General features: G+C 30.8%; 1 protein-coding gene across 1 annotated transcript in view; it reads left to right on the top strand.

The window, feature by feature from the left end:
* Window positions 1–27,623, top strand: part of LOC129229457 (uncharacterized) — a 37,864-nt gene that overhangs the window by 7,636 nt on the left and 2,605 nt on the right. Inside the window, exons 4-16 of the mRNA XM_054863770.1 lie at window positions 2,687–2,752; window positions 4,450–4,718; window positions 6,446–7,558; window positions 8,608–8,701; window positions 11,543–11,712; window positions 14,708–15,130; window positions 17,775–17,816; window positions 18,079–18,155; window positions 19,987–20,176; window positions 20,791–21,020; window positions 22,602–22,718; window positions 24,374–24,519; window positions 26,660–26,801. Of these exons, the coding sequence (XP_054719745.1) occupies window positions 2,687–2,752; window positions 4,450–4,718; window positions 6,446–7,558; window positions 8,608–8,701; window positions 11,543–11,712; window positions 14,708–15,130; window positions 17,775–17,816; window positions 18,079–18,155; window positions 19,987–20,176; window positions 20,791–21,020; window positions 22,602–22,718; window positions 24,374–24,519; window positions 26,660–26,801 (3,079 nt within the window). The remainder of the gene's footprint in view (window positions 1–2,686; window positions 2,753–4,449; window positions 4,719–6,445; window positions 7,559–8,607; window positions 8,702–11,542; window positions 11,713–14,707; window positions 15,131–17,774; window positions 17,817–18,078; window positions 18,156–19,986; window positions 20,177–20,790; window positions 21,021–22,601; window positions 22,719–24,373; window positions 24,520–26,659; window positions 26,802–27,623) is intronic.

Below are 27,623 nucleotides of genomic sequence, written 5' to 3'. Positions count from 1 at the left end.
ATGAAGGCTTCTCTGAAGCAAGCATCAAGTTTCTTTAGTGTCATTGCTCTATAGTGGGGGAGGGTAAACCTAATGTGGAAGCGAGGTAATGCAGTGCTTAAGATTTGCTTAGCCTTCATAATGCTACTAGATTAGGTTTGCCTCATATATATATATAGTAGTATTTTTATCATTATCATCTATGCCAATAACAGATGATTGAGGCTAAGTAAGGAGATACAGGATTGCATCACAAGCAACTTGTATTCTGTGAACTGTAAATTAGTTAGGGAAAACATAAAATTCAAATGGTTATAATTAAGTCAACACACAAATGAATTCCAAGGAGGAACAAAGATAGATTTTTAGTGTCAATCGCTTAAAGTTTTAGGCGTGTTTTTAGTTTTTTTTTAGTATGGAGCATTTTTATGAAAAAAATTAAGGTGAAGTTTCGGTATGATAAATTCTTAACATTTCTGAAATGCATTTACACTAAAAAGAATGAAATAAAAAAAATTTTGAAAAAAAAAAAAAAAAAATAGAACCGACTTCAAAATTGCTTTAAAAAGTGAAAAATAATTTTATTCTTTAAACACCATCGATAATACTTTTAAACACAATGTTTGAAGTTGATGCAAAAACGATAGATAAAATCATTCACAGCCACAACTCAACTATAAATTGAACCAGGCCCAGTTTCTTCACTACCACATACATTATGCATTAATGACAGCATATTTGAGTAACAATATAAATGTTTCGTTAATAACTTTGGATGATTTTCTGAAATAAATATGAACGAAGCATGGTTACACTGGATTTAACTTTTTGTTTTTACGCCAACTTCAAGCATTATGTTTAAAAGTATTATCGATGGTGTTTAAAGAATAAAATTATTTTTCACTTTTTAGAGCAATTTTGAAGTTGGTTCTATTTTATTTTTTTTTTTTTCAGAATTTTTTTTAAAGCTCAAAAACAACTTTGGATAAGTGGTTTTAGTTTTTTTATTAAATTTAATGCGAAATACCGAGTTGCTCCGCAAAATTTCAAAATGCTCCTCAAAATCACCACAGGTGCTCCAAGTTGTTTCTCCAGTGTTGGCAACCCTGCTTTTTAGTTATCTCAAAGCTATTTTGGTCCTCTAAAATCTTAAAATTGTTGGTGCTATGTGCAAACTTTCAATGAAAATTGTCATTTTGATATATATTCAGTATATTTCAATATGCATTGAATTCAACGTGTATATTATGTAGTATAAGAATGCCCTGAAATTACTAAACATCAATGTAACTTCTCGAATAAAGTAAACGGTACATGTTTGGCAAGTTTTTGGCAGTTGGTGATTCTATCCAGTTTTCACCACGGTTTTTACGATCATGTAAGAAACCTCTATTTGATATAATTGTCAGTAACTTAATTTTATGTCTAAAAACTTTAATACTGCCCACAAAATTACCTTAACAGATGATCTTTAGTTTTATAAATTTTGATTTCATGCACTAAAAAAAGTTTTTTGGCTGTTTTAGATTTTTGAAATGATGTGCTATAAAAAATCCTAAACATTATTTTGATTCAACAAGTTGCTTCTCTATAGAATAAAAGAGCTATTCTTATAGAATAAATAATATTATAAATAGCAATATATTTTAAAAATCAACGTATATGTTACCGTTAAAGTATGAAATCCGTTATTTTATAGAATACTTAGTTATTTCATGGAATAACTGATCGTGTCCATTCAAGTGTAAAATTCTCTTGTATTTCATGGTTTAACTAGTTATTTCATAGAATAACGATCAGAAGCTCGTTAAAGTTAAAATAATATATATCATATATCATGTACGACAAATACATTTACTTTCCACCCCTGTGTTACCCCCAAAATGTTCGTGTTAAACCCAGTGTGTCAACAGAAATATGTTTTTGTTTTAGAAATAATTTTATTCGTAATTCCGAGTGTCATTTTAGTAATACTTGTTGTAACAAATGATTTTATGGTACATTTCCATAAATACAATTTATATGCTGCATAGATTAGATAAATTGCTTCCTTTTCATTTTAATTGTCTATCATTGGTTAATTTATAGAATACCTAGTTATTTCAAAGAATAACTAGGTATTCTACAAAATATAACGGCATTATATACTTTAACGGTTACATATATAACATAGATATCTTTAGTTAACACACACATATATATATATATTGTATTTAGTTCCATTATAAATCTTTTCCCTCATGACATGTGTTAACAAAATAACAGGTTTGAAGCTTTGAAGACCAAGTTCATTTCTAAATTTAGAAAAGATCAATCCAAAACTGGAGAAAATCCTCTCTATGCTGAAACACATGAGCTATGTTGGTTTATCCGCCATACATTTGCTGAGACATCTTGAACTGAGCCGCCGGCTTTTGGATCCCTTTTGGCCTCCTTTTGGACTTTTCCAGGGAGCAAAAAAATGCAAGTTTTACCAGAAAAATGTAAAAACCATGCCAGCTTATCTGTAAAAACATTCATTTTTTCAAAGCCTGAGGGAGGAAGGGGCAATTGGCCCCCCTCTAAATGAAGGGCTTGATTTGAATGAGACTTAACTTTTGCATCCAAATTTTAGCATCAAAAGCTATTAGAAACTATTTTGAATCATTTGTATTTGTATAATTGCTTTCTATTTATAATGTTTTTTTTTTTTACTATCTCCATCCAGCACTGCCTATATATGGACCATACTCAGAATTTGAATCTCAGAGCTCATTTGAGTGGGATGCAATCGGTAAGAGTCTATTCTAATATGTACTTATTAAAATGAAAATAAATTATCAGTGCACAAATTAATTAGAGATTTATTTAGCTTGTCTACTGAATTTTCTCAAAATAAAATGCAAAAAATGTTGTCAATGTGTTTCATAGAAGAAACTTATTCATCAGGAAAAAGTAAAGATTGATTTCATGAAGGAATATATAACTTACAAATAACATGAAATTTTGGTGTTGGTTATAAGTGTTCAAAATAAAAATGAGGATTTTGAGGCACTAACAGGGGTTATTGTTATTTTACCTTAAAAGTCCATTTATAGCTAAAATTGACATCTTTTTTCTTAAATGTGGTCAGACTTTAAGAATCCATTTCCATAACAGGGGCATGAGGGGCTGAGGGTAAATTAAGCATTTTCCTCTATGCTCTTTTGGTTACTACTTATTTACATTTATTATTATTGTACTAACATATGGTTTCCGGTAAGTGCCAAAATAATCAAAAATTGTTTAAAAAAAAGAAAAAGAAAGACCTGAAGATGAAGTTAAATTAAGTGGAAATCCCAAGGTGCAAACTTCAGTGATGAAATGTCAGAAATGTGTCGAAAGGTCGCACTTGTATGCATCAGATGCAAGTACAGTGAAGCACCGTTTATACGTTTCTCTTTCATACCTTTTTATCAATTATACCTTTTTTAACCCGTAACAGGGGAGGTGAAGAAGTAGGATGTAACAGGAGACGTAAGGTGTCAGAGACCCCTCAATTTGCAAATTTTTAAAAAATCGTCTAATTATGATATGTTCCTCTAATTTCCCACAGATGTTCTTTGAACTTTTATTAGCAAGGGGAAAAAATATTTTAGAATTTTTAATCGAAATATACCTTTTCCAAGGAAATGTTGCTAGATTCTTAAGATTTTTCGAGAAAATCATATGCTGTAGTAAATAACTATCTACTCATAATGAAAACTAATCTATTATTTATTAATGACTTCATTTTAGTTCTTAAATATATGCAGAACATTTTAGTACCAGAAAATTGGTTATATCACGTTACGGGAAATTTTTGACAGCCTTTAACTATTAGTATTTTGTGTAGTATTTCGAGGAATAATTCAGCCTTCATTGTCCCTAGAACATCATTGCGTAACGTTTGTAACTATTTCAAGCAACTCTCAACCTCAGCTACAATATTTTGCATCTCTTCCACACATCGGGGATAAAATTAAATGAACCTATATCGGCGGTTTCTAATGTTAAGAGCCATGTCTACTACTGCAGAAAATTGTAACATTGAAGGTCAGGTGCGGTCTCACAGACAGCTTCATGCAAATGCCTTAAGATACAATTGCATCACAAAACAAAAAGCTATTAGGAAAAACCATTCAATCGGACTGAAGATGAAATAAGGTTGATCTGATGAGCTTTCGAGCGGTCTGTGAGATTGCACCTCCCCTGTTAAGGGTTAAATTGGTCCCTGCAGAGTCTAATACACATTAACCTATTCCTATTATGCATTTTTTTCATTTGTATTGTTTTTTCATACCAGTCCCTTGAAAAACGTATAAACTGTGCTTCGGTGTGATATCATTTTTTGGCTCTCCTGAAAAATGTAGACTTGGGTCATTTTCATTTCTAATCTTCATCTACTCTGTACTCGGGTTACTAGCGGAGTAAAAATTTGAAAATTAATCTTTGTTTATTTATTTATTCCAGATCCTCATGCTGTCCCTGGTGTTTGTGGTCTTCGTAACTTAGGCAACACCTGTTTCATGAATGCCGGTCTACAGTGTCTTTTAAACAACAAAATATTCAAAAATTATTTTCTTGACAGAGATCTGGAGACATTTGTGAAAGGAACTTTGTCATTCAGGTTTGCAGAAATAATGAGAAAAGTGTGGGGTGGGACGTTCAGTACTTTGCACCTGGGCGACTTCAAGGAGTGCTTCGGCAACATGCATGCTCAGTTCAAAAATTTCAGACAAGTAAGTGCAGCCAGTTATCTTGTATAATTAAAAATTGAGCGTATGTATCTATGTATGTATTCATCTATGTCTGAGTTACTTCTTCTGAGTGCCAGTGAACTGACCATCTAACCAGGTATCGATAGAATCCTAATTTTCCCGTCTTTGTTTTTAGCTATTTAACGTATTTCCTCTGACATGAATTAGCGGAGATATCAATTAAAAACTATTAATTATGATGCTGAGATTTCAACATAAAACCCCTATTTTTCGAATGCTTTCCTCCATTTAAATTACTATTCAGTGCTTCATCTCAACTTTCCGCAACAATGCTTTTATTAAAATTTGTAGCTTTGAAGAAAAACATTGAGAAGAAAGATCTGTTGCCATTTTTTTTCTCATATAAACAAATAAAATTCTGGCTTTGATTTCAAAAGCTTTTCTTGTAATCGGAGGATTTAAAATGTTTACTTTTTGGTTATTTTGCCGTAATCTGCCCCAAAATTTTACTGTTTTTTGTTTTTGTTCAAGCTTGATTGTTGAACATGCGTCACTTGACATAACTTTTATTTTCGAGGTAGACCGTGCAAAGCTGAGCGACACAGCTAGTTTTAAATTTAATTTGGTAGTCATGCAAGCCAGAAGTTTTAAAGTGTACGATGACTGAGTGATGGCGTTATGTTCCATGTAAGTAGAACTCTCTTGGGCATTTGCAAAGCACACTGTCAAGTTTCTCTGGTAGAACCATTACTTGGTATCTTTTATCTTTTTTTTTACACCACAATTAAAGAATAATCTGCGACCTCAAACTTCTTAGAATATTAAAGTAAACCCACTATTGCTTGTTAAAATTAGTCTTAAGTTTTCTTGTGGGGGAATAAATGGAGGAAAATTGTATCCCCCACCCCCCTATTCAATAACTAAATGAACAAAAGTATATGACCATATTTTTATTCTCTGTGCAATTATCAGTAGTAAATTGTACTAATATTCAGGCAGGCAGCCCTCTGAATTCCCATGATGGTCAGTATTTGGGTTGCAACCGAAGAACTATCATGAAGCATATCGATGCAATTATTGTTTGGTCTCTTCATTTTCGGTAGAGATGTGGTGTCATTTTGGATCATATTTTGCCAAATGTAGTACTTTTTTCTAATTCTTTGCTCAAAGATACATGCATGATATTTATTGATTTGTTTTTTTCAACTTTTTCGCTAGATGCACGTTTACAAGCAATAGCTCTAGATTTTGCTATTTATTTAACTTTATTCCCCCCCCCCCTTTTTTTTGTTAAACGAGGAAAACTGGTAAAAACAGTTCATCAATAGCTGATGATGTGATGCATCAGCAATTTGTCTTCTTGCAACCTCTAATACAGAGAGTTTTACAGAACCTCATAGTGTAAAGAGTTGGAAAATATTCTAAAAATTTTCTTAGTATTTTCCAGAAAACTCATATCTAGTATTCGAAGAGGAAAAACAAGGCTTAACATTTTCCTTCAAACCAGGTTTTCATTTAAAAAATTTAATGAATTAGCATGTTTAGAAAAAATGAATAAAACAAGGGTGATTCCAAAAATCAAACTTTTTCAGACATGTATGAAAATGTTTAATTCCCAGTTATTGTTTAAACATGTTAATTCTTTCTCAACTTTTCTGGGTCTCTCTATTTAAAAGTTTTTTGTAAATTTAGTTATGTGTTTTTACTATGCAATATGTGTTAAAATGATTTTTTAAAATTTTTTATAGCATGACTGTCAAGAGTTTCTGGCACTGTTATTGGATACAATGCATGAAGAACTGAACACTGCCAACAAAGCCAGTAAACCAGATCAATTAACTTCTATTTTCAATAATTGTAAAGACACCGTTTGTGAAACTATCAAATCTAAATATGATTGCGAACAAAAAGAAAACCATTGTGATATAACAGACAAAGTAGAAACAGAAACAAATCAATTAGCTCCCATGACGAGCGAAGAGTCAGATTTAAATTCCTTGTGTGATGGCAACATGCAGAGCGATACTGCTGCTGCAAACAATATCAAAACAAACTCAAACCATTCTCAAAAGAAAGACTTTGCGGAAGCCGCCATTTATGAGCGGAATACTGAAAAAATGGCCGATCTGCTTATCAACAACAATAAACTAGATAAAATACTGAATAAGAATGAATTGGATGTTTCTTTGAACTTGGAAAATGAAAACTTGTGCAATCATAAACTGAAAGCTGAAAAGAAAAATCATATACTGCTTTTGAACGACAAAGATAAAAAACCTGAAAAAAATGAGCTGGCAGACAAACTGAATGCTGCTCGAAAGATCCCTAGCATCGAGGATTTTGTGAAAGACACAAAAACTTTGAACACTAATGTGCTAGTGTCAGATGAAACGAATAATTTATTTAAATTTGATAGTGAGAAATTCCCCAAGCATGAATCGAATCGCTTGCAGGAAACGGTAGACAACTTAGGCCAGATCGTAGACTTGGGCATTAAACAAGGTGGGATAAAGCGAGTGAAAATCACAAACATTATTCATGAGAAGCACAAAATACTCGAAAACGGCGAACAGGCCTCCTCTTGTTCCGCACTCCATAAGCGATTGAAAATTGAAAACATGGACACTAGTTTAGATTCTCCTCTCAATGAACAGGAGGATACAAGTGATATGGATCAAATGCCATGTGATGAGTGCTCAGAAGGTTCGAGTCAGTCCAGTGAGCTGTATGCTCTGAATTCTGAGTGTCGCGTCATCCTGTTTGCGGAAGAGATCCGCAGAGCATATAACCATTGGGACCAATACAAGTTGCTCAATCAATCAATTATTGTTGATACTTTTCATGGACAATTTAGGAGTTCTGTAAGTAGTTTTTATGTGCTTGAGTTCTTGCAACAAAATTATTCCTCTTTGAAAAATTTGTTAAACCATTTAATTTAGGATTTTATCCAAGCTTATTTAGCTGAAGGATTTATAGTAACTTTATTTAAGATTAATTATTTGAACCCTCTTTTTTTCCCCACCCGATAGAGTGTATAGTACAGTAGAACTCCAATTATCTAAATCACTTTCAGAATTTCAGGGAAATAAAGTAAAGACAGAAACATACTATGATTCACAAAATAATGATTCTAGCTACATTATGCAATTTTTCTTACAACTTTTTTGCGGGCACAGCGCCAACATTTTTGTAATGAGGATTCACCATTATTCACTGTAATAGATCCTTTTTTTGAAAAAAAGATCCAATTATCTGAATTTTTCATTGTCCGAAAGGGACCCGGTCGGAATTGATTCGGATAATTAGAGGTCTACTGTACTATTAATATGCAATGCACAATTTGCATGTGTTTAAAATGTAAAATATATTCAAAGATTATAAAGTATTTTTAGCAATTCGTTCCATTGATGGAATGGTACATATTTAGAGTTAAATTATAGTTTTGATGTTTAAGTTAATGATTAATTAGGATGAAACGTGCTTGGGACCCTTTGGAGGTCATTTCAGCAATGTAAGAAAATTGACTCTAGCTCTAAACGAGTGATGTCATGCACTCAATCTGTATGAGTTTCAAATAATTTTCTATAATAAATCTGAGCAGTTTTTTTCTTCAGAATTCTACATTCCCCCCCCCCCCCACTCCGAATAAGCAGCAATTTGACTGTATTGAACATGCTGGGTAGTTTCATAACCATTTTTAAACTTTGGAAAATAAGTAAATGAGGGCAATTTTTACTAATTGAATGTTTTAATGTTTACAAAATTTCATGTCTGTTTTTAATGGTTTTTCATAGTTTAATGATACATTTATCTTTTTATGTATTTGCCTGTAAGTGACTTAGTACATAAGATAAATGATACTAATTTCTGATGATTGAAAAACAATTTTTTTTTCTTTATACTATTTTAGGTTGTCTGTTCTCAGTGCTCGCATAATTCTATTACGTATGAACCTTTTATGTACTTGCCTATATTCCTTCCTCATGCATTAGAACGACAAATAGGTTTGTATGATACACATGTTTGCAATTTTTGACCTAAATGTTGGGCACTTTTTTTATTAATTCCTTATGTTTTAGTTTAATTTGCAACAAATACTTCCTATTTCTGTATTGTTTTTCTTATCTTGAATTTTAACTGAAGACCTAAACTTTTGCTTTATTTAGTCATTATTTTATGTGAAATGTTTCTCAAATTGTGTACCTATATCTAAATACTTATTAGAGCTCTTCTTGGAAAAATGTCCTGTGTGTAACGCTAAGTTTTTAATTTTTCCAGCTAACCAAAGCCTTCAAAAATAATGGTGTTGGAGAATAATACATGCTTTAATATACTATCAAAGTATAACAGTTAATCTCATATTTAATTAATACTTACTTGAATAAAATAAAAAACTTAGCAATACGCATGGGACATTTTTTTGAGAATCGCTAATTAATTTATTTTGTTGTAATATTTGCATTGAAACATTAACTTTTGAAGTCAATTTGTACCTTTAAAATAAAAGGTGGAAAATTTTTACCTTTTTTTATGAAGCTAAGTAAAAAATAAAATATTTTTTTGATTTAATATTTTCTATCTGATTATTAAAAATATTTTTGATCAAAGGCATGAGTAACTGAAATAATGAATAAATAAATGAATAGAAAGTAAAAAAAAAACAGCAACGAATAAATTGGAAAATTAATTGATTAATATATAAGAATTAATAAATGAGTGAATGAAATAGTGAGTGAATGAACAAATAAGTGAATTTATAATTAAAGGAATTCAAATGAATTAATTAGTAAATATATACCTTAGTGATTTAATAATTATTTGAAAAGGTTGACAAAATGAACTACAGTCGAGTCTCGATAATCCGAGTCCCGAAAGTAGGAAGTAGGTTGGCACAAAAAATAACTTGAAATTAGAACATATTGTTTTGCCTCAAAGAATAAACAAACAGCTCTTTTGGAATTCCTGACTGCGATTAAAAAAGCGAGTCCAAAACTTGACGTTGTCTGAATTGTATAGTATAAAATTTTTTATCCTTAAGATTTTTTATACGTGAGGTACATATAAGCTCAGGAATAGACACAAATTTCACGACGACAAAACTCGTCAAATTTGTTCTATGACTATCAAAGGGCATTTTTTGGTTGCCTGCAAATCTACACACAAGTGCGTGTAGAAAGAAAAAAAAACTAATCAAAACTTGTTTAGTGTTAATTAAAACACATTTATGTTGAAATTTGTGAGTGATAAATTTTACGAGGACACATATTATTTTTATAGCAGAAGGAAGTAAACAGTGCATGTCCTTATGTAGTCTAAATAATTTTCCAGATAATCCGAGTTTTCAGTAATCCAAGGTGGTGTGAGCCACAATTACATCGGATTTTTGAGACTCTACTGTATTTTACTTTGTCCCGCATGCACTTTACCAACTAAACAAAACATTTTTTTTTTTAATGTTAACAATAAGAACTTGATCATTCTATAATAACAAAAATAGATTTTGAACAAAATATTGCAATATGAGACAACAAAATATTACAAAATGAGGACCAATTTTTGAAAATTACGTAATATTATCATATGCTTTGATCTTCTGAAATAAATTTTTCCTGACTTGAGTATCCTATATGTGTTACCACGTAGTTAAAAAAATTACCAGATAAGTGGTACTGAAAACATGGTAAATATTTCGCCATTTCACTTTGTCCCACATTTTCTTATTCAGCAATGTTTCCAAAATAAATTGTTTCTTTTCTTATTATTAATAGTAGTTGTTTACAACAAAAGTACTGACACAATGTGATTGCAATGAGTTGTCTAAAAATTAGATTTCAAATACATTTCTGAACTAGTAGACTTTTTAAAACTTGTGATGTCATGAAATATTTTACTAGTCCAATCCCACTATAACGAACCTTCAGTTGACTGGCTTAAGCGATAGTTATAACCAAGGGCTCGCTACATCCAATTTTTCAACCAAAAAAAAAAAAAAAAAAAAAGTAGACACTTGCTAAGATACTTCAATAATGAATGTATTTGGAATATAATATTTCCAAAAGTGATTAGGATAAAATTAAGTAAAATATTAGTATCAACTATTTTATACCGTTATAAACAAACTGTAGAAATGTGCCTTTAATTTATCCATAGTATGGGACTAAAAATATTTTTAGTATCAAGCTTTTATGTACATTTATGTAATTTTTCTGTCAACTCTTGTAAACAAATCTACAACTTGTTTATTCTAGCTTCTGTCATAAAAAAAAAATGCTCAAAACACTGACAGCAGTCTAAGAATTCCAATTTTGTGAGATAGAGGCTACAGTACGTATAGAAAGTAAAATATTCTTGCGGATTGAGAATAGGCTTTTGCTGCTTTCAATTTCAGAATAACTTTAACTTAATCCCCTGCAGAATTTCTTTTCTTTCTTTTTTTTTTTTTGTATGCCTAATTTAGCTACCATCTGTTTGAAGTTCACAGAATTATCAGAGGAACAATAGGCGAGGAATGTGGTTTGGACAGGAGTGTTCTAGTGAAGATCACTCCGGGTCTTCACCGAAGGTGTTCGCCTGTGCAAACATTGTTATGGGGGACAAGTACTAAGAAAAGCTGAAAATTTTGAGAATTTTTAGATCGCTATACCCGATTCTCTAGCGTTTAGTAATCATTACAAGTGTTCAAAAACACATTAATGACATAGGGCTTCAGTTGGGACCATTTAAAAGGTTGGCTACAACCAGGTGGTCATTATATCCTGGGTTCACTAGAGCCGGGTTCGACTGTATTTGTTTTCATTTTGCAATGTCACTGTAAATAAATTGAAATCTTTATAACTATTTTTCAGTGATTACTTTTGTACAAAACAATGGAAGTTCCCCTATGCAGTACCTTGTAAATATCAATAAATTTGACCATGTAAATAAAATAAGAGAAGCCTTACAGAGACTTCTAGATGTCACCACAGAAGACATCATCATTGCAGAAGTCTTCGAAAACCACATTTCAAGAATTTTGGTATGTTTCTTGTAATTCTCTCTCAAGTAATTGCTGTGAGACTGTTTTTTTGTGGAACTGCCCACTTTTTTAAAGTTGTCTCCCAATTTCTCTCTTAAGTATGATTTTTCTCTGTTTTTTAAAATAATGAAGAAAATTTATTTTTAACTGCTAACAAATCAAAAACCCTTAAGAGATTGAGCTTGACAAAAAATTTTGTAAAAATTAACCCAAATTAGATTTTTTTCCACATTATTTTTTAACTTACCAAAAAGTTCCAATGACCACGTTGATTTACCTGTCAGATGAAAACAAAATTCAAAAATTATTTTGTTTTTTTAAAAGCTTTTATTATTTTCCATTTTGGTTCTTCTGGTAGTGCTTGGAATTGGATTCCCCCCCCCCCTCTTGCCATTTTCCATTAATACTAAGCTTTGTTAAAAGTCTAATGAGTCAAATTCCATTCATTATTATTAATTTCTATTCAAGCTTTAGTTTGTAAATGTTGAAAACAAATTCTTTGGTTATTTTGAGTGGAAGAGTTTAAATTTTATACAGTTATTTGCTGAAACAAATAAAATTTAATTGAAAAAGCTTAGTCTGAAAATTTCTTCAATGCAAAATTTTATTGTTATTTCTCCAATAACAAAATACCTTGCAATTCAATATTAAAATTTAAATAAAGAAAAATTTATTTGCAATATGAAAAAAGAAAACTAAGTGAAATTGAAAATAAGGAATGAAAAATTTCAAATATCTCATGTCTGTATATAACACAAGAAAGAACTAGAGTTGCCTTATTTAGACTTGCCACTGAACATGATTTCCTATTCAATTATCTTTTCAAAATTGGCATCCTCGAAAATCAAAACTCCTCTTTTTGTGGAGAGGATGTAATACTAATATGCACAGCAGGGGGTTCGCCGATATATATCAGTCGATATATATCGTGATATATATCACGATATATATATCCGATATTTATTTTGAAATTATCATGATATTTTCGATATTTATTTTTTCAACAACGGTATTTTCAATATAAAAAGTATATTAATCATAGTAATATTGTTTATTTATCAGTAAAAATAAACAAAAAGTTATGTATTATATTTTTATGATGTATTAATACATCATTAATATAACAAAGTAATACAATATTCCTTTTTTACTTATGTTTTATATTCATAAATTTAATAGTAATGTAACAATTTTAATTCATATTAAAAGTGCCTAATTAAATATTAAACATTACCAAAAAGAAAGAAAATGTCTTATGACTGCGCACGGACTAATACATATTGTTACACATATCATATAACTGTAAAAGTAGCTAACAGAAGAAAAATGAGTAAAACAGCTAATGCTGAATTAGCTCCATTAAAATTGAGAGAAATATAAAACGAAATATTAAATATAAATAATGAAAGAAACCTTAATTTTAAGTCTACATATTATAATTATTATACAGTAGAAGACCGTTATAACGCACACCTTGGGACCAGAGCTTTTGCGTTATGCAGGTTTTTGCGTTATATAGATCATTTCACAATTTTTGAAACTAATATTCAGAATATATCTATATATTAGCACTTCAGAATGAGTTTTATCTGCAATGAGTATTAAAGCACCAATATTAAAATTAGTTATTCACAAATATGTTTCACAATCAAAATCCTGCACTTCTGCAAGCTTCATGGTTTGCATAACAGCTGCATTTTTCAAGAGCCATCTGGTATTTTCTGTTTACCATGAGTACTAATTTTCAATTTAAAAGTTTTGAAATAAGATAGAAAGATGAAAAACTTTCAAAATTTAATTTGCCTAACAATTTTTATGTTTGCAAAGCAAAACAGAGGGATTTTTTAAACTTCAAAACCTATTGTTTACTTCTAAAAAGTAGTGCGGTTTATAGAGAATTGCATTATACAGGTCGGCGTTATAACGGTCTTCTACTGTATAAGAAAATCAAGTGTGATTTGAGGATGCATTTACTATTTTGAAGACTTTAGTTTAACTTATTGAAAATTTCGGATGTGTATCAAAATATCCAATCTATGTCGAAATATCAGATATTTTAGATATTTTCGTAAATATCATGATATTTTAGATATTTTTGAAAATATTATGATATTTTAGATATTTTCGAAAATATTATGATATTTTCGAACCCTGATGCACAGCACTTACTACTGTGCCCCGCACTACTAAGTAACTATTTAGCTAGTAGGTATTGGGAGGCCAGGGAACTAATGAGAACCATTCTGCCATGCTAAGCACAATAGTCGTATCTGCACTTTTTATCAAAATTGAGTTACGGCCACCAGGTAATTCTTTGTAACATATTTTTCCGAAGTACAATGTTTTATGTTTATTTGTCGATGGGGAAATATTTTAAAAATAATTCAGAAAAAGTTGCACCTGACTCAAATGCATGGAGGCACAAAACATTAAACGGCAATTCATAATTTTGAACTTGGCTGCAGATTAGGGGCGTGCAGGGGGAGGGGGGGGAGGGAGAAGGGACACCTGTCGGCCCGAGCCTGAAGGGGGCCCAATATTTTTTAAACTGGGCTTGAAATATTGGGGTAAACAATATGGAGGGGGCCCGGAAAAATCATTTGTAACGGGCTCCAAAATTTCTGTGCACGCCCCTGCTGCAGATACAACTTTTGCGTTTAGCACGGCAGCATAAAGAATCGGCCTAATGAATGTAGTTTCTAATTTGCAGTTGACTTTTCATTTTCTCCAAAGTTTCTATTTGTCATTCTTTCATTTATTCAATTGTTTTGGTGAATTCATAATAATATATTAAATGTATATCTAAGTACTATTGCTTTAAATAAATATATAAAAAAAAAACTTGACATGTTGTTACTGTCCAGTTATAGAAATATCTAAATTTGTTGCATTGCAACAAAACCTCTCAACCTCTCCTTGCTCCTTTTTTTATGTTTCCCTGTGTGTGCTTAGTCTTAAAATATTGTGAAAAAACTTTCAATATCCTTCATTACAGGATGAAAATCAGTCCATTCGCAGGGTGAATGATTCTACCAGGTCTATTTATGCTTTTGAAGTTGGTAAGATGTGTGAAATGAACTCTGATGCTTCAAAGAGCTCGAATGCAATTCCACTAAATTTTGCCGACACGAAAAAAGATGTCATAGCTCTCCCGAGTGGTTGCCAATTCCAAGAGCCAAATATCTTTGAAACTTGGGACTCTTTCGGCATGAAAACTTCTGGTACTTCTGTAAATAAGGCTCAAGATGTGGGTGTGGATTTAACCGGTAATTCTTCATCTAGTTTCAATTCGGATCTGACCAATGTGCAAGGGCCCGTCCAATGGCATCCTTGCACAATTTGCTTAGAAGACCTACCTGAATATAATCTGTCTTGTCATCCAAACTGTGAATGCATCCTTTGCAGTAATTGCATCGAAGTAAGGATCTTGTAGGCTCAGCCAACATTTTTTTCCCTCCGTTTTATCTTGATTGTTATAATAATATATTATTTTGTAAAATTTTATGAATTGAGAGATATGGTAACTCAAGGGCGCCCATACGAAAAGTTTTAGGGGGGGGCTCACACATTTTCCCCATGGTTTAAGCGTATATTTTCCCCATAGAAACCAATTTCAGTACAGAATAGAGATATTAAAATTTGACATGTTTAATAAGTTATTCATTAATGGCTGGAGAAGAAATGTTTACATTTTTGCGAAGAAAAAAGTACTAAAAGCAAGAAAGTTCTAATTTCTAAGGAGGGGGGGGGGGGCTTGAGCCCCCACTTGCCCCCTATATGGGCACCCTTGTGGTAACTGCTCAATTTGGAAAGAGCTTTGTTAAATACCCTGTTTTAAATCTCAATCCTTTCGCATCGTGTAAACATTTCATTTATTTTGAAAGTTTGGAATTTTTGAGTAGTTGCTAATTCAAACTGATTATTATTATTATTATTATTTTAATTTTAATACTGTATAACTTTGATTTAACGATACCTGATTTAACGATGTCCTCAATTTAATGATACATTTCATTGGTCTGGATTTGACTGTATTAAATGTCTATGCTTCTCGATTTAACGATATCCTTCATTTAACGATTTCTTTTTCTGGCCCTTGACAGTCGTTAAATCGAGGTTATACTGTAGTTTTGTGTATTTTTAGCTTCATTTTAGCTATTATTTAATTATTAGTATTGTTACTTGTTTTGGAGACAACACTAAATGTTAATTATGTACTTGGGAAGCAAAAGGTACTTGATTATTTTCAAATTAGAATTTAAGCATCATCATACCAATTTTTCATACTCTATTCAGAGGTATAGAACACTTAAGATTTTGGAAAACAAATTTTTATTTTATTAAAGCCATAAATGACAATCCAGTATTACAAATCATCACATAATTATAACTTGAACTAATATCCTGGACATTATTTTTGTGACTTAGTTACCCTTTACTTCTCAGGTACAGAAATGGATAGTCATTAATTATTTAATTTTATCTTTCTTTTTTCAAATAAAATATAAAACTTATAAGATCCCCCCCCCCCTCCCTTCCCCACATGCTTTTAAACTTTATTTTGATATTTGTCAAAGCAAGAGTAAATATATGTTATCAAAAAGAAAAAAAAATGAAAGAATCAGAAGGAAAAGTAATAGAACTTTATGAAAAGAATAAAAATTACATTGAGAAAGGTAATTGGCAGCCGATAAGAAAATTAAAATATGAAAGAGACAATTACTTTAGCAGTGAGTAAAGCAGGTAGATAAAAAAAAATTAACAATATCATAAAGCGCATGGGGTAAAATAAATCATAATGAAAAATAAACTTCCAGTTTCACTTGAATGAATTTCTTTGCTCTCTGTCAGTTTTGAAATATTGTGTGCTATTTTCTGTTGAATGTCTGCAATTTGACTATGTAATTCGCTGCAAATAGGTATAATTTTAAATAGTTTTTTTTTCTTTAAATTTTCCATTGAAGTTCTTAAAACTGTTAAAATACTCTTAAGTATTTACCAATTTGTATATAAAAACGTTTTGCCTAATTGTATTGCTAAATGAATACAATGTATAAAGAACAAAGATACTTGTATTAATTTTCAAACAAAGACCTGGAAGTGATCAAATTGCAAGTTTTTTTTTTTTTTTTTTTAATAATGAGTAGTAAATGTTATGCGTATATGTTTGCCAACTCAAGATATTCAATATTACTTTCCGAACTAGTTAAAGAAAATCTTGTACAATAATTCAAATGCAGTTTGAGTGATTATACCAGACATTTAGAGTAGGCTACCTGATTTTATAAAAAGCTTTCAGAAAGCCAAGTGAACTAAAAGAACCATTTATTTATTTTCTGTCAAATTTTGATGGTGTTTCAAAAAGATTTCCATAATTCAATTAGTAGATATTTTATTAGTATCTTTACTATCATCAACATTTTTCATGGTAATGATGTACATTCAAAAAATTAGTAAGCTTGTCAGTTGCTACTTTTTACAAGAAATATGAGTTAAATTTTTTTTTTTAATATAAATTATCCAAGTGTTGTTTGCAATTTTATTAAATGCATTAATAATATTTTTATATAATAGTACAGGTTTTTCGGACAGTTTTAAAATGCTTATCAGAGTGCAACTACAATGTTAATTACTATTATTATATTTATTTATTCATTTTTTAATTTTTTACTGTGTGATTAAAATTTTAAAACATTAAGAATCCTTTCTAATTTTAAGTGGAAAGTTCAAAAATATAATTTTGTTTGCATTATGGGCAATCATCCTTGTATATTATAAAATTCAATCTGATCATACTGTACCCATAGTCCGTGATATTATGCATTCTGAAGCCTTTTTACATTTGGTGTTCTTGTTCTTAAATGTAAAACATGCAAAATCTTGGAAACATTACATTGACAATTCTGTATTAATAAACCACTTTTTTTTAAAGAAAAGGTTTTGTTTTTATGCAATTTGTATATTTATATTTTGTCTTAGGTCAATTTTATGCATTGTTATGAAATAAATTTGCATTTTAAATTTTGTAATTGTTTTTTTTTCTCTCTCTCTCCCTCTCTAAGGTTTCTTGCAAGCATTATGGAGGAGATAAATTTTTATGTCCTGTAAGTTTCCCTATTACCACAAAATATATTTTTTTATCGTTATTAATTTCATGCAATGAATTTTTTTCGGGTTTTGCCACCTCACTCTTTTTTTCTTTTGTATTGAAGAAAAGATTCTGTGTAATTCCAAAACTCCTGTTTTTAGATTAGTTATATGTCAATTAGTTTTAATGCGGAATAATCAATTCATATTTATTTTTTGTGTTACACAATTTCGCAAAAGATCTTGCGTAAATGTTTTCTTTTCTTTTTTTATTTTTAGGTTTGTGGTTCAAATGTTTCATCTACTGAAGACTTTGTTCCATTGAGTCAAATGGGCGATTACCAATTCAGAATAAGGTAATGGTTTTTTATGTGCTAAATTATAAGATTGTTTGTCAATTAAAAAGTAATGTTTCTTTAACCTGACCAAAAAATTTGTTGCAAAAAGCATCTTATAATAAGTCAAAAAATTTAAAATTCTACTAAGCTATAAAGCTTCATTTCTTTTTTTTTTTTCTAATTTTATTATGAAACATAACGTTTGAACACTGTAATTTATATGCAGTAAAACTTCTATGAGTGACTTCCTCTATATAACGACCACCTCTCTTAACAGCTATTTTCCAAGCATCCGATTTTCCTTCCTATCTGTTCAGTGCAAAAAAATCCTCTGGAGAGACCGTTAAAACCTCTCACTGGCTAGTCCCAAAAAACCAATTACCAACAAATAAAAGAATTATCGCCGAGAGAAAACTAAAAGAGAGGTAAAAAAAAACTTGTTACACGCATCAGTGTTCTCTTACTTAGGAAATGATAAAAAAGGGATACTTTTCAAGCCCGATGTTTAGAGCCTCAAAAGTGTTAGCAAAAGGACTGTGCAGTTTTTTACAACCATAGGGTGCTAAGATGACACATTCTGTCTATCTCACTGCAGCTTGGGCTTGAGCCCGTCATTGTAGGAAGTTAATAAAATCTATTTTCCAAAGGATCATTTCTGGAAAGAGAACAGGTCCATTCCTTGGTCATTTTTGTGGTCAAAATCTATTTTAGATCATCTGAACAGTTGAAAAGTAGCTAATGATAAGACAATAATTTATTTTTGCCGCTAAAAGATAAACCTGAAACAGAAATTGTTTCAGTCAAGCTTAAAGAATCTAACAGATAAATCTATTCTCATATTTTAAGCGAATTAGTTTCGAAAATAAAAAATTATGTAAGAATAAATATATTTTATATAAAAATTTTGAAAAGAATTCTTTGTTCCTCTATTTAAATTATTCTTATCATAACTGTTAGTAATTAATGTACTGTAAACAGAATTTAAATAATTTCTATTGGTGCTCTTGTTTTTTGCTTGTTTGAAAACGACCTCCATTAATGACCACTTTTTTCAGGAAAGGAGAGTGGTCACTGTGGAGATGTTTCACCAGACATAAAAATGGATGTTTATTTGTGTGTGTGTGTATCTTCCTTATACAAACTCACAGTTAACATCAGATATTTGCGAAATTTGGTACAGATCTTTTGATGCTCAGGATTTCACGTAAAGGGATTGTTGTCCAATTATGGAAAGCAAAGGGGTTTTCCTTATGCAAATTGAGTTTACTTTGGATCTTTGCCAAATTTGAAATAGAGGTCCTTTGTTGCTCAAGTGTGTTACCTGGGGGTTCATGGTTGCCACTCGCAGGGAAATTAGGGAAAACCTGGAATTGTCCAGGAAAATGAAAGTGATGTAAAATGGTTAATTAAAATCATGATGAAATTACTGGAAATGTCTGGGAGTTCATTTTCATCTAAAGGGTGAAACTGCTGCTTCATTTGCGGGAAAATGCTGAATTCTGGATACCCGGACTTTCTCAGATAGTTGAGACGATGAAAATTCAAGCTCATTTTGAAATAATTAGCATAATAAGGCTAAAAGATGAAGAGAAGAATTTATTGTTTCAGAATAGAAGCGATATTTTACTTAAATCACAATCGCTAAAACAAACCCACACATAAAAATGGCATTCACAAAAAGACCTTTCTAACGTAAAAGTACGAAAATTTTAGAATTCCTATTGATTTTAATTCATTGCGTTTTATTTTGGTGTCACAGCCTCTTCATAACGCATGAACGTATTTCATTGCAAATTGTTAAAGTTTGCACTGTTGCTTTCACATAATCAATTATTTTTTCACTTTTTAGCACTATTCCTATACCTATTGTGATACGCCATGATACTTTTGAAGATGAAACACTGAAGGAAAAACTACTCATTGGTCATCCTGGTTTATTGAAGTTACCTTCAATTTTGCCTGCTGCCAAATTGTATGAACTTGTAGATAATGCTATTCCATTCCTATCAACATACTCTCTCTTGCTTGTTGATGGACAGGTACAAAATTTTCTTTTTGAGTGTAAAGTATGCAAAATATCTTATGAGTTTTATTTCCATTACAAAATAATTTTTTAATAGAAATAAAAACTCCATAACTTAATTTTTATCTATTCATTTTCATAGCTGTAAAAGAATGTACCTTACTGGCTTAACAATAATCTGCTGAACTCTTTTCAGCACCTGTTAAAGAGATATATATAAAATACCTATTTGCTGTTCTTTTCTTTCCATTAATTTTAATCTAATTATTTATCATTTCGGATATTTTGTTTATTTTAATCTACCTGGATATTTACCAATGAGCAACAAATGAACGATCTTTCTTAATGAATTGCTGCTCTTTCAGCTGGGCCCAGAGCCTGTTGCTGGTCGTCACATTTGTATTTGAAACTAGTTTTAAAAAAATAAAAATTGCAGTCTTTTTAAAATTGATTAGCAGAGCTGAACTTCAACTTCATGAAGTAAAAATTGCTTAATGTCTCTATGCAACATTATTTCATTATAGGATACTGTTTGGAGGACTACAATGGTTAACTGATGATCTCAAAGTAGAATAAAAAAATGTTATATATTTATTGTATTCATTGTTGAATATCTGCTTGCATTTTCAGGGGAAAAATTGCTCAAGATGCTTATATAGTGAACACTGCTCTGGTTGTGAAATAGCTCGTTTGGGTGAAATAAAATTGCAACATGGGGATAGTATAGCAGTGAGATATATAGATCTACCTCCAGAAAGTATAGCTTCAGCTTCCTTTGTAGCAGAGCATAAATCCATGCAGCAAGCCCGTCACAAATCCGATTTGGATATTTATTCTTGTTTAGAATATTTTAGCGAGAGGTGAGTCAATACTTCCAGTTTTTTTCCCCTCAAATAATTAAAATAAGAAAAGTCATATTTTTTGTCAAGTTTGTTTCAAATTCTGGTTTTGTTGAATCTTTTTTACTGTACATATCGCTGCCTCAGAGCAACAGCAAGACATGTAATCCCAATAATAACAGTAAGATATCCTACTTTTGTCTTAAGGCAATGATATGATTTTACAAATGTATTTATTTTGGTGAATGTATCATTTTTTAATGCACCATTTCATCAAACGTTTGATAAATTTACTGTTGTCCTCTTTCCAGGGTTGGCAAAAACCCGGGTTTTTTTAAAAAAGCCCATGGACCCAGGGTTTTTGGGTTTTTTTAAATAAAACCCAAAAAACCCCAACTAAAGCTGGGTTTTTTTTTCAAAGAAATGTGGGTTTTTTTGTCTTTTTTTAGGGGAAAGGTGGGGTACTCGTAGTATATTGTAGCATAAGTATATGGACAAAGCACAAAAATTGTTTTGATAAAAAAAGCTGGAAAATTTAGCATTTTCTGAAGAAAAGTATAAAAGACGACAAAATTCAAGAATGGTGAAGTTTCTGATTTTTTTAGTTTCCATGATTACCAACAGTTAAGACAAAGTTACTTCTTGAGTGATAAAATCTATTGTTTGTTTGTTCGTTTTTAATTTCTACATTTTTTTTTTTGTATTTTACTTTATTGTATTTCATTTTGTTATGCAAAACTACTGTAGAACCTCAAGTAGTTTAAATCCCTTTTTACTGAATTCCAGCTTAATCAAGACGTTTCTTTGAATTTTATGTTACATGTTTTTCTATTTCTGTGTACAGAGTAAGAAATATTAAACTTTTTCGTAAGATAATGAAAATACTGTACATCCTATTCTGTTTTCTGTCCAACCATTTGTAAAACCTGTTAATTTCTAAAAAATATACCTTGTTTATTCGAGTTTTGTGACGTGTTGGTTTGCAGAAAATAATTCACATGAGAGCCTTTTAGCTAAAGTAGTATCCTTTGTACAATCTGCAAATATTAGGAAAATCTGATGTGACAGGACTTAATCAAGATAATTTGAGTTCATTTTTGACCAGTTGAAGGAAAAAAGTTAAATATATTTATTTAAAATCTTTGAAGTATTTTTTAATGCCCTTAAGAGTTAAGAAATACTATTAAAGTTCAAAATTCATTTTTTATGTTAATTGTCTATGGTGAAGAAGAAATAAAAAAGAAGTTTAAATTGTAAAAGTATTTAAATTAATTATTTTTAAAAAAAAAACTTCTCAGAAAATTTTAAAAAACCCAAAAGTGGGCTAAATAATGGGTTTTTTTAAATGGGTTTTTTCAAAAAAACCCATTGGGTCCAACCCAATTGGGTCCAATCCGGCCAACCCTGCCTCTTTCAGTATTAATCTGAAAAGGCAGCATTTTTTTGCTTCTAACTCGATTCCAACATTTTTCCCCTTCTACCTCTATTCAAGAATTACATTTTGACAGGACAGATTCTTGTCAAAATCCTTTACTAAGTTTAAATTATTGAAAAAATTTCAAAATTTATCTGTTTCACACTCCATGTATTTTTATTATGTAGGGAAAGTTTGGATGAAGATAGTCCTTGGTTCTGTCCAGTATGCCGTCGTAATCAACAAGCAACAAAGTCATTGTCTATATGGAAATTTCCTGAAGTCCTAATTATTTATCTTAAACGGTGAGTAACACTTTCAAAATTTGTGTGACAGGGTTCTTTAGAGAATGTTTTTTAAAAAAAGCCTTTAAAACATTTAGCCAATTTAGGGTGCCTGTTAGAGATCAGTTCGGGCTCATTTTTGAAGCCCCAGTCTGAAAATTTGTAAACAGAGCCCGCCTGAGTCCGACATAGTTTCTCAGCTGTTGTTTTATTTTACACTAGTGGCACCCGCACGGCTTCGCCCGTAATAGAAAAATTAAAGGTCTTTTGGTTCGCTTGTATATTTACAAATGATGTATGGTGAATTTTCTCGCCAATTGGCTTTTACCGACGTTACAGTTCCACGTTATGATAATTTCGTATCTCGCCAATTGGCTTGTGCCCATGTTACGGTTCCACGTTATGATAATTTCGTAATTTATGATAGTTTTTTTTTCTTAAAATTTGAATAAAAAAAGAACCACATCGAATTTTCGAAAAATCGCTTCGAGGTGCACACCCCCATGCTACATACTAACTTTGTGCCAAATTTCATGAAAATCGGCCGAACGGTTTAAGCGCTATGCGCGTCACAGACATCCTACGGACATCCTACAGACATCCTCCGGACAGAGAGACTTACTGCTTTATTATTAGTAAAGATCAAGCGAAAATGGGTTCTTATATTGCAACAGCGATTGGTTCAAAACATTTTTAATAAATTTGTCTATTAATAAGGACCATTTTATTAAAATTTTCTCAAAATGCTGTATTTCATATGAATTAGTACATTTATCTGTAATAGTAACTACAAACAAACATGTTATAAATAACTGTTAATTTTTTGTTTTAATTATGTTTAATTTTCATGCGAGGCAAATATTAATTCAAATATCCTATTTAATTCATAAATTTTTGAGTTGAAAAGTTTGTTGCAAAGAGGAAAGCCCAAAAAAGAAATTCTAAAATTGAAATTGAAATACTTTTTCCCATGGTTTAAGTTTCATGCACTTTTACACTAAAGCAAAATAAAATTTAAAAAAAGAATCCATTTGTAGTAGGAAAAGTATTTGTATGGAGGTTGACTATTAAGCAGCTTATCATGAGCCTGAGCCTAAAACCTGTTTTAAGTTGTGCCCGTCTCATCTCTAGGGCCCGTAAAAGGCCTTTAATTTTTCACATTAATCCAAAACCATTTTTATGACTTAAAAAAAAAAAAAACTTTGAAGAACTTTGATCCTTTGTGGGGGGAGGGGGGTTCAAGGTATGTTGTATAAAAAATAATGGTGCAAACACCAAACAGTTGTATGAATTTAAAAAGTTTGTTCCAAAAAATTATATTTACCATTTCAGATATGCAGGACAATGTTGTTTGATTTAATGATTATTTATAGTCCAAAACCTTCAGTGCAAAAAGAATTACTAAATGCTGAGTCAATTTCCTTACATTTTTCATCCATATGTTCTTCAGTGAAAATTAAATGCAGAAGTAAATAATTTTTTAACTAAATTGACAGTGTAACTAACCTAAGTTATCTTAGAAAAGCATGATTAGAGGTACAGCATGAATCTTCATAATGTATTAATTTGCATTTTATTGAACCAATTTAATGTAAATTTTTAAATTATATTTTCTAAAGTGTTTTCTCATTTGTCTTTTGTCATCAGTTTAACGTAGATTGAAATTCCTTTTCTAGATTTGTCTTTCATGACTTTGTGAGTATGAAAGTAGAAGATAAAGTTTCATACCCTTTAGAAGGTTTAGATCTGTCTTCATTTTCCACTGGACCTTTTTCCGGGGAGTTAATTTATGATTTACAAGCATGTGTTTGTCATTTTGGAGGTAGTATAATCTTCTTCCATTTAGAATTTCTATGTCATTTGTATTGATTGTACATTTCTTCAATGCAGAAATATTTCTGTGAGAAAGCTGATGACACTAGCATTTTCCAATTTAATATAGAGTAGGACATTCCGAAAAAACCCCTTACGTTTGAAAGGCAGCATCTTAGCGCTCAAATGCAAGGCATAAAACTGGTCAATAAAAATCAGTATTCTTCAATTTGGTCACAATTTGGCAGTACTTTTAGAATTTAGTCTGCAAGAGCATTTTTATTTTTTTTATTTTTTAAAATTTACCAAGTAATTCATTTTAAGAAAAAAAAGCAACACATTTTTTTTCCATCATATAATTTAAAAACTGCTGAGTAACGGGGAAAATTGCCTATATTGCAACCTAATTTTTGCCACCTTGGTAGAATTGACTATTTCATTGAACGAGAATAAAAACCAATTTTGTGGCAAACGTAACATTTTTTTCTTTCTAATTTCTATAAATGTTTGAAAGAAAAGAACTCATATAGAGTGTTCTTACTCATTTTTCGTAGCCTGCATGCAATATACCATGTTCCCAGGGATCCATTATTGAAACAAATTTGGGTCCTTCAATGGAAAAAACAAGTCCCTTGAATTTTAAACAGAACATATTTCAATTTAAATAAATAACTTAATAGGGGCAACATTTGTATACCAGGAAAAAAAAACTTGCCACATAGTGAAAAAAAAAGTTTTGAAACAAACTAAATTGGTTATTTTTTTATTTAACCTTATTTTCTGTGATCATCATTGTAAAACTTTTCTCGGAATACATTTGAAAAAAAAAATAGTTACGTGAAAAACTATTTTGTCAGTTACAAAATGATTACAGTACCACTGAAAAGTGACTTTTAAATATGATTATACCATAAAATACCAAAAAAGCATCTTTGATTGATTAACTCATTCCCCTTTGTTTTCCTGGAATTTCTTTTAGGTGAAAATATGGAACAGTCTCTGTAACCCTTCCTCCTGAATTATCATTGGCAATTGCAAAGAGTTTATCAAAAAATTTACTAGCTTATGTTTACATTACAAACTAGGCATTACCTTACATTGCAAATAAAATGGTCAGTAAATAATATCGCTCATGGGCTGCAATAGCGGCAAAACTCAAATAATCGTATCTTGAGATAACTAAGTTTAAAATTTTCATTGCAAAACAAAATGCATAAAAAATGCATTTTACTTCTGCCATCTTACAGCTTAATACTGAATTATGCGTTGCACTAGTATTGTTGCTGAAAAGAATGTGTATTTTCATATTTACACCTGTTCTTTGTCCAAAATTTTGTGTTTTTTGAGTTGCGCCACTATTGCAGCCCTTGAGCGATATAATGGGTCAGTACTTTTGACCTTCGAAACGATTTACCACCTGAATCATCTCACAGTACTTTTTTGCGAATTGTTAGGAGGGGGACACTTGGAACTTTTACTTGCTTAGCAAAAGAGCATTAAGATCCCAAGAGTTTTTGTACCGTTGAATAATGTTTTAGCATATATTCAGGGATGCAAGTGGACTCAAGTTAAATTTTCTGAAGACGGTGAAATTTTTAGAAACTATGAGAAAGCTCGACCCCCCCCCCCCACTTCTCCCATAAAAACTCTTTAAATATGCATACAAAAATCATTGAAATGAAAAAAAAAAACATTTAAAGGTTAAATTTTTTCAGCTTTAGAGGTACTGCCAGCCTAAAATTTTCGAGTGCGGTAACCCAAAATTTTCTGAAATTTCGGATCACAAACACCCCTGCATATATTATAATCTGAATATCAATCAATTTGGCAGAAGATATACCCCCATTTCCTCCCCTATTGTTTTTTGTGCATTAATTATTAGATAATGCAATATCAGTTATATTTAGCATCAAATAGTGAAGTATATTGCCATAAATTGTGACTCTTGATCCTAAAAATACACTGTACATAAAGGTTTTAGTATTTAGTAGTGCTTCATGTAACTTGTTGATGTTTTTTCTTTTGACATTTCTGTGATACTAACTGTGCCTGATTTACTTCGAAATTGTATTTCGTCAATGCAGAAAGCCTTGACAGGTTGAATTTATATTCATGTTTAACTTTTTGTATGTTTTTTTACTTTCTTTTAGGAGTAAGTGCTGGTCACTATACTTCGTTTTCAAAACATGCGCTGACGAATGAATGGTACTATTACAATGATGAAAATGTTAAGAAAGAAGCTCCTAATACCGAGGAATGCGTCAATGAATACATCCTATTTTACCAAAGACGGTAAATAACTAGCTTTTGAAATATTTGTGTGCCTACTGTTTTACAAGTCTTTTTTTTTTTGCAATTAAATTTTCATGTAGAAAAACTAGATGTTAATTAAATTTTGCAATCTGTTTCAATGTGCATTTGCAACCTCTGTTATTGTTGAAAAGTTCTTTTGTTTTTGCTATAAAATACTTAAGTTTCACTTAGACATACTTTAGATCTGAAAATGATCCCTGATTTAACGATTAAACTGCATACTTTGGCAATTAAATAACTGACCCTACGGGCCATAGACTAAAACAAAACATTAGTTTTATAGATTTATTGGCTTTATCTTTAATCTAATTCTTTTGTGTTTACATTTTGTACCTGTAAGAATGCTTACAAGCATGGTTTGATTCCTATTGTTTCTTTGCAAACTGATAACATCCTCATCGGTTGTTATTTAATCCCATGTTTCTATTATATAAACTTTTTTGTTCTGCCTTGTTGCTTTTGTGAGATGTAACTACTCCAAAACAAGGTTCTGAATTTTTTTGCAGATTTGTGCAATTATAATTTTAAAATTATCTTTTACTTTTAGTACAAAGGAACATCAACATTTCTTATGATAGTCTGTGCTCTTGTGGGTGAACATTGTTTTACAGATTATTAACTACAATTATTTTTTTACATGGTTTATTTGTCACTGTGGTATTAAGTTTTGGTTTCTGTTCTGCAAATGTACCGAAGTGTTTTATAACTTAAAATTACGACTTAATTTATAACCTCGCCTCCCTTTTTTCGTCAAGCAATTACCTTATTTTTAGACTTTCAAGGGCTGTATTTGTTGCTAAC

This window comes from Uloborus diversus, chromosome 9, assembly GCF_026930045.1.
Source record: "Uloborus diversus isolate 005 chromosome 9, Udiv.v.3.1, whole genome shotgun sequence".
Classification (NCBI taxonomy): domain Eukaryota; kingdom Metazoa; phylum Arthropoda; class Arachnida; order Araneae; family Uloboridae; genus Uloborus; species Uloborus diversus.
This window is presented reverse-complemented; position numbering and strand designations above follow the sequence as displayed.